Here is a 7,905-nt window from a genome sequence, read left to right as displayed (position 1 = left end):
GACTCTGGGGCAGGAAAAAGGCTGGAAGTTCCACAGGTGACATCACAATCGCCTCCAGATGTGGGCGGGGCCAGGGAGGCATTTCCCCGGAAACAGGAGCTGCCCTGCCTTGCTCCGTCCTCTTCCCTCCTTCCCTTCCTTGGTTACTCCCTTCCTTCCTCCTTCCCTCCCTCCTTCCCCAGTTCTGCTGCCCGGGTACCCCACCTAAAACCCTACCCCTTGTGCCGCAAGGTCGGGGGGAGCGCCTCAGCTCTCCAGACTGGGAGGATTCTGTACAAATGAGCATCACCTGTGAGTTTTGAGTTAGGCCCCTGCGACCAGAATAATGCCCTACTGAGAAAGAGACCACAAGCCTCCCTCTTCCTTTTAAGCTATCACTCTCATTCATTATGAAGTCCCCCCTGTGTCCAACTTCAATCACTTCTGCTGAGGAGCTCTGGACTCTGCTTCAGTCGGAAACTCCGACTGAAGATCTGAGGAGAGTTATTAAATCCCTCCCCTTAGCAGAGTTGTAATTGTCAGGGCTTCTTGGGGGTGTCAGGGGAGTTAGTCAGTGGACCCTGCATATAAGTTTCTTCCATGGTGACTGGAGAGAGCAAGCAGAGTTTGAATCCTGACCCTGGCTCGTGCTCCTCTGGCCTGACCTTAGGGTCCAGGCTGGATATGGGAGGCTGTGGAGTCAGGACTGAGTAAAACCAGAGGGTGAGGAATTGGCTATATTAGAGTTGAAAAGCCGGTGTAATGGTAAGTGATAGCTGGCAGGGCAGGTTTTGGATAGGACCATAAGTAGACAGGCTGAAAGAGCATAGACTATGGAGCCAGGAAAACAGGATTTGAATCCTACCTCTGTCATCTGTTAACTTGTGTCTTTGGACTGGTTACTTATTGTAAGTCTCTGTCCCCATCCATAAAATGGGCTTTGGTGAGGATTTAAAGTCAAAGGCATATTTTAAAAGCACCCCCCCGGCCCCGAAATAAAGCCCAGCACAGTGCCTGATATTAGGAAGATCCTCATCCAAGGTCAATTCTCCTTCCCTAGAAAAGTCCCCAGGTTTGAACCCTGAGCAGAATCTCCAGTGCCATAGCTTCTTTGTGGCTCCAATAGGGGCTTTATTCTCTTCTACTCATGTGTTCATTCAATCAACCAACATTTACTGAGCACTTTCCATGTTCCAGGATCTATAGATACAGAGGTGGATTAAATATAGGCCTTTTTCTCAAGTTGCTATAAACACATGAAGTACGTTGGCGTAGGGTAAAGGGGCAAAAGAGAAGTGTGACCCATTCTACTTGGATAGCATTGTTCTTTCCAAGATGAGCAGGTGTTCCTGGGGAGTGGGAGGCAGGAGAGAAGGAATGGAAAAGGGAGGGGTGGGAAGAGGGATGGATGGACAAGAGGAACTTATAACTGAAGAACAAGGGCCTGGGTCCTGGGGACCAGTTCTGTCCTGATAAGGAGTTCTTACCTCATCCTGAAGGCAGTGGAATGCTATTAAAGAAGGAGGAATGTGCTGAACCGGTTTGGCTGCATTGTGAGGGCTGGATATGGGTAGTGAGACAGAAGTCAGGGAGGCCAGGCAGAAGGTTACTACAGCTGTCTTGGTCAGAGATAATGAAGGTCTAAACCAAGACGGAGGCAGATATGGGGGCAGGTAGGCATGGCAAGACTTGGTCATCAGGTTGGTGAGAAGTGAGGGAAGGAATGATCCCTAGATTTCTAGCTGAGGTGTCTGTTGCTCTCTGAAATGGAAGATACAAGAGGAGGTGGTTCATGAAGGGCAGGGAGAAGATGGTGGGTTCATATGGGACATACTGGTTTGATGTTTTGGGAATGTCCAAGAGGACATTGGCTACATGCTCAGGAAAGAAGTCTGAATTGGAGACCCAGATTTATGTCATTTTATTAGTGGATGTTGAAACCATGGAAGTGGATAACATTATCCAAGACAAGCCTGTAGCTTTTTCTGAGAAGGAGACCAAAGACAGAACCTTGGTAATCACCAATTTAAGGGGTACAGCAGAGAAAGAGGGGACAGCAAAGGAGTTAGGAAAGAACTAAAAAGCTGGGAAGGAAGAGAGATGAGAGGTGTCTGTCATGGGAGCCAAAGGAACAGTTTGCAGAAGAGATTGATTGGTCAACAGGGTCAAATGAGATGAGACTAAAAGAAGGCCGCTGGGTTTGGCTATTAGATCACTGGTGGCCTTTGCCGGGGCTATTCTGCTAGAGGGGCTGGGATGGCTGCCATGCTGTAGGTGGCTGGAGTAGAAGAGAGAGGTAGAGACTGAGCTCACTAAAGTAGGGACTAGGCTTCCTTCACTGGTGCCGAGTAAAGCTAATACATCCGTTAAATGAGGGAGTGAATAAACTTGGATTGAAAAGGAAGAGGGGTGGGATATGCAGTGGCAGAGTGAGAAACAGGGTTCATAGAGTGTTTTGTTTGAAGATGTTCATAGCCTGTAAAGAGAAAAAAACCCCAAAACACTAAAGAGGCAGAAGGCGAGAATTCTGGCTGGGACCTAGAGTTCAGGTGCTTGGGCAGGAGGGAGGGCCACTTCCCCAGGCTGGAAGTTGATGAGGGTGGGGACAGCCATAAATAATGCTGGTGAAATTTTGTGCTGAGAGGAACAGAAGCAGGGTAGGAGTTTCCAGGAAAGTGCTTGGAGTTTCATTCATTCATTCCATTAATTTTGAGTACTTCCTGTGCTGTGGAAAACAGAAGGAGCTCACCAGGGACCAGTAGAAGGATGACCGAGTGCCACTGAAAGCCCAGCTGAAGTCCCCAAGCAGTCAGCTACCTTCCTTAAGCAGGACTCAGCTCTAGTACCCCAAAGGACAAAGCTAATTGTAGGAGGAAAAAGGAAGTGGCAGACTCTACCCTGTGGCTGCTGACGGAGCTGCTGCCGGTTGGAGTTGTCTTTGGGAACACCCTGGGACAATTCCTGGAACCGTCCCTTCTTGCCTAGACTCTGGCTCACTCCTATTCATGACTCCAGATTCAGCTCCTATTATGCTTCTTCCAAGAAGGTCACCCCATCCCTATCTCAGTAGGTGTCCTTGTTCTGTCCTCCCACAGGCCTTCGTCCCCACCATTTCCCTCCTGATCGGTGTCTGCCACACACTGTGTCATGCACTGTTCCACAGACCTCTCCTGCCTCTCCCCTCCTCATGCCCTCCCCCAGCCCCTTGACAGCAGGGACTGTTGTGTCGTCCTTTTAATCTCTGCATCTTCTGGGGACTGCACCTGGAGCTTCTCAGGAAATGTTTTTGGAATGAATGGTATGGGGAGGGGGGCTGCTGTTACCTCTCTGTACTCTCTCAGATATAAACAGGTTACCCAGCTGGGAGAGAGGACATCTGCTGGCTGGTGTAGCGTCCAGCACTGACGCATCTACCTTATCCTCTGAAGGTGGGTCTGTCTGGGGGAATCTCTGGCCCCAGGGGTCCCCACCACCCCTCACCTGGTGGTAGGCAGGAGGGAGGGAAGTGTTTGGTCCTGAAGGGGTCACCCAGCTGCCCTACCCTGAGACCCCTCCTTGTGCCAGACAGAGAGGGCCACCCCTTCCTGGAAGCCACAATCACCCCTTTCCTTTGTACGGCACTTTATGTATGGTGCACCAATATCTTTGACACATGTAAACTGAGTCCTCCCAACAACCCTGCAAAATAGGTATTACCGTCATCCCCATTTTGTGAATAAGGAAATGGAAGGCTCAGAGAAGTAAAGTAACTTGCCCTAGGTCACCCAGCTAGACTTGGACCCAGGCCTGACTACAAGTTCAGAGCAGTTGCCACCCTGCTGCCCTTTGCTCCAGTTCAGCCGTGCTGGAGAAAGGCCGAGGTGGTGGTGCAGGACTCTTACTCCCCCTGCCTCTTATTTCCCTGAGATGGAGAAAGGGCATGGGAGGAAAGGAAGCAGAAAGGGAGGCCACTAAGTGGATCTGGGGTGTATGGGGGACCCAGGCCCCCCAGAGCCTGGTAGGGGGGGAGGGAAGGGGAGGAAGAATGTAGGGAAGGCTCAGATCAAGCTGCTGTCTCATCTCTCAAGAACTTTAAGGCCACTTGGAGTAACACACCCCCAAGCTGATTAGCTACTAACTGGTGGCCAGTATGAGGTCTTGCCCCAGTTCCACCTCTTGTAGGGGCTGGATAAAGGCACAGTCCTCCTGGCCTGTTTGGAGGGAGTTAGCCAGCCGTAGCACCCCAAACTGGGCTGCCCTGGAACTTGGGAGTGCCCGCCCCCTTCCTCCAGAGCCCCCTTCCTCCTCTGGGAGCGGGTGGAGCCGGAGTTCAGGGGGAACCTCCAGGAAGGTGCCTTGTCCTCTCGGCACAGGGAATCACTTCCTGGGCTTGTTTTAGATGGTGGCCCAAGGGGAGAGCCGTTGGTAGACTGGGGCCTTAGGCAGGGTCAGAGGTGAGGCAGTGAGGGTGGAGGCTGGGACACACCAGTGTGTGCGCAGGGCTTGCATTCAGCTGAGCAAAAGAGGTAGGAACCTTTCTTCAGGCCTTTCCCCTAATCCCCAGGCCTCTCCCCAGCAGCTTCTCCCCTGTGCCCTGGGACACGGTATCTGTGTCGCCTACAAGGGGTAGACTGTTTGAGTCTGTGGCTCTAAGACTGGGGAGAGAGAATGGATGGGGAATGGGAACTTGATGAGTAAAGAGAAGGGAAAGAATAAAGAGTGAGCCTGGGAAAGGGGAGAGAAGTGAGAGTGAGAAAGGTGTCAGAGGGAGAAGAGAGGAGGGAAAGGGAAGAGTCAGCAGGGAAGCCAAGGAACGTGACGCACTGGAGGCTCAGGCCTAGCTCCCCTCCAGGCCTGAGCTGTCATGCTGGAGCAGGCCCTGGGGATGGAGTGGCTTCAGAGGCTGAGAGGTCGGACGCTGGCCTCCTGGGCCTGTGTGGGGCAGGCGTAGGATCTGAGGATGCTGCTGCCGCCAGGTTTAACTGCTGGGGACTCTGAAGTGGTGCTCCCGTCTGCCATGGCAAGAGGGCCCTCCCTCACCCAGGTACTCTGTGCAGTGGGGTAGCTGACAACTCCGAGCACTGGGTGAGGGGCAGGCAGGAGTCAGCAGAGGGCCTTGGGAAGGAAGGTAGGCTCCCACACAAGGCAGGGGAGGGGAAGAGGCAGGTGTCACAGGACAGCAAGGGGGACTTGGTGAGACACTGTCCTGGGAGTCTGCGAGGGGCAGGCAGAGTCACACGCAGTGGACTGGGGAGAGGAGAGCGCTGGGCTGAGTTACTACTACTCAGCAGTAGAAGCAGCTGTGGGGGGAATCCTGGCGGTCCAATGGTTAGGACTTGGCACTTTCACTGTCGGGGCCCAGGTTCAATCCCTTGTTGGGGGAACTGAGATCCCACAAGCTGCATGGTGCGGCCAAAAAAAAAATAAAAAAGAAACAGCTATGGGGGAGGGAGGGACGATGGTGGCAGCAGGTGAACTTGGTGAAGCCTTTATACTGAACTGTGGGAAGGGAGATCCAGGTGTGTTGCTGCTGCCGCGCATACGACCCCCTCTCACCCCAGACCCCTCCCCCGTCAGGTGAATTCAAGGACACTGACAGGTGCTGCTGGAAACACAGAACGTGCCCCGGGCGCATCACCCATCCCTTCGCCTGTGACTATGGCCACCACGGTGTGCACCTGCACTCCGTCAGCCACTGTGACTGTGAGTCTAGGTAAGGGCCCTCCTCCTTGGGAGAGCCACAGCCCAGAAGAGACTCCTGGGTAGAGCCACATCCAAAATTTTCACTGTGGTCCCCTGCTTCAGCTTTGACCTGGTGCTGCCAGCCCGGCCCCAGCTTCTGTACACCTGGCTTGTGTTCCAGGAGCCACGGGGAGGTCTTTTGGCAGACTGGGCTGAACCCAGTGGAAGCCTGCTGTCCCTCAGGCTTCTTGCTCTGGGCCCCTGGGGAGTCGTGGAGGCAGGGGAGCCAGCCTGAGTCCCCTGTGTGGCAGGCTGAAGGACTGCTCAGAGAAGACATATAGCAGTTCCAGAGATGTGGGCCTAACCTGCTCCCAAGATGTGGACTCGGCCTGTTTCAACATCATCCGGTGCCCATGCTTTGAGCTCATCCCAGAGGAAGAGTGTGTGGAGCGGTTCTGGTGTGGCTGGTGAGTGCCGGCGGGCCGATGGGGGTCACTGGCCCCCACACTCCGTCAGCCATATTCCCCTGTTCTCCTCTCCCCCGGGTGCAAAAGCTACAGGCCTGTCTCTGTGGCAGTGATCCACCATCCCATCTACCGTGAGTGCGGGGCAGATGACCTAAACCAAGAAGAGGAAGAGGAGGAGGAGGAGGAGGAGGAGGAGGAGGAAGAAAGCAAGCCTCCCATCCCGACCCAGGTGGGGCCCCCTGCCCTCCTCACCAACACAGGTATGGGCATGGTCACAGGTACCCCTGACTTAGCAGCTCCCATCACCATCTGGCGTTCCGAAAGCCCCACAGGGAAGGCCCAGGGCAATAAGATGATCAAGAAGATAAAGAAGAAAAAGGGAAAAGAGAAAGACAAGGAGGAGGAGACGGACGAAAAAGCAAAGGTGAAGAAAAAAGTCAAGAAGGGCAAGCTGACTAAGAAGAAAAGCCCAGTTAAATCAGAATCACCTCCAGACTTAAGCCGATCGTTAAGCCCAAGAGAGTTGGCCAGGATGTCAGAGTTCAGCCCAGACAGCTGGCGAGATCTGGAGAGTGAGCACACTTACAATGACCCTGGGCGGGAGGAACCCTCCAGTGAGGATATTGTGGAGTCTTTATCACCCAGGAAGAGAGAGAAGAACGGGGTCCAGGCCAAGAAGCCCAGGATGAAGACCTCACCAGTCAAGAAGGTCAACAAGAGGAAATCTCCCCCAGCATCAAACCCCAATCTCAGTTGAGGCCAGGGCGACCAGGGCGAAGAATAAATACGATCAAACCTGTAGCTGACCCCCTGCTTCTCTCTCCCTCCAACCTGGCTATTTCTGGGCTGGGGGGGGGGGGGCGGGCAGCCTCTGGGCATAACTAGAGCCAAGGGGCTAAGGAGCTGCAGGTGTTTCTGAAGGGCAATCCGTCTTTCAAGAGGAAGCCCAGAGAAGGCAGGTGGGAGGGCAGGGAAAGGGCACAGCCTGTTCCTCTGCAACATCCTAGGTCCAGGGCAGGAGAAGAGCACCTCTGGGTGGGAAGGAGGCTTCCTGTCTACTGGGAGACAGGTCTGTGCAAAATCCACATGGTGATAGGCACTGTGTGCAGTGATACCACTAATCAACTGAACCTTTTAGCCCACTCTGTGCTGCCTTGCCTGGCCTTTCCCTACTCTAAGTGGCCCTGGGGCAGGTGCTGGTGGCATCAAAAGGAACATGATGAACCTTCCCAGCTGGTGTGGCCCTGCTCCTGCTAGGCCCTTCTAGGCCTTTTGTGCTGAATTCCTGTCGGAAGGCCAGCCCCTTCCCCCAACTCTTGCCAACAGCCAAAGGGATCTTGAATGAAGGAAAGCAAGGCGGGAAGCTCTCCAAGTTTAGGCAGCAGTGGCCTCTTCTGACTTCTCTGCTGAGCCCCAAGCAGAGCGAAGGAAGGGGGAAAGCTTTGCTTTCCCAGAGCTGACAGGCAAAGCTCTGAGGTGAAGCCCTAGTGAAGAAACACAGGGAGATCAGTCCAGAACAAGAGGCAATGGGGCTGGGGGAAGCGACTAGTCAGCTCTCTTCATCAGGGCTGTGTGTGTGTGGGACCAGGTGAGTGGGGAGCCCATCCTGGGGGAGATACACTTGACTCATGTGGAGGTACTGTCAGAGACCAAGGCCCAGCCGGCAAAAAGGGGAGAGAGAGGTGCAGGGTTCAAGTGGAGACACCCAGATTGACTTGTGGCCTTTCTCCCATGTGCCAGAGAAGACTAGAAGGCACAGTGGATGGGGTGGCTGTGTGTGAGTGTAACAGCAGCTGCT

General features: G+C 53.9%; 1 protein-coding gene across 2 annotated transcripts; it reads left to right on the top strand.

Annotated features, from left to right (window-relative positions):
* Nucleotides 1–278: 278 nt before the first annotated feature.
* Nucleotides 279–6,864, top strand: PROCA1 (protein interacting with cyclin A1). 2 transcript variants are annotated; one of them, XM_065897596.1, is made up of 5 exons: nucleotides 279–291; nucleotides 3,321–3,407; nucleotides 5,536–5,671; nucleotides 5,952–6,106; nucleotides 6,185–6,864. In XM_065897596.1, the coding sequence occupies exons 1-5, from the start codon at nucleotides 279–281 to the stop codon at nucleotides 6,862–6,864; spliced, it is 1,071 nt and encodes a 356-aa protein (XP_065753668.1). The 2 variants fall into 2 exon arrangements, with proteins under 2 accessions (XP_065753668.1, XP_065753669.1); XM_065897597.1 differs by lacking the exon at nucleotides 3,321–3,407.
* Nucleotides 6,865–7,905: the final 1,041 nt, after the last annotated feature.

Source organism: Phocoena phocoena, chromosome 19 (assembly GCF_963924675.1).
Source record: "Phocoena phocoena chromosome 19, mPhoPho1.1, whole genome shotgun sequence".
Lineage (NCBI taxonomy): Eukaryota > Metazoa > Chordata > Mammalia > Artiodactyla > Phocoenidae > Phocoena > Phocoena phocoena.
The sequence above is the reverse complement of the archived record's forward strand: the minus strand, read 5'-3'. Positions and strand labels throughout refer to the sequence as shown.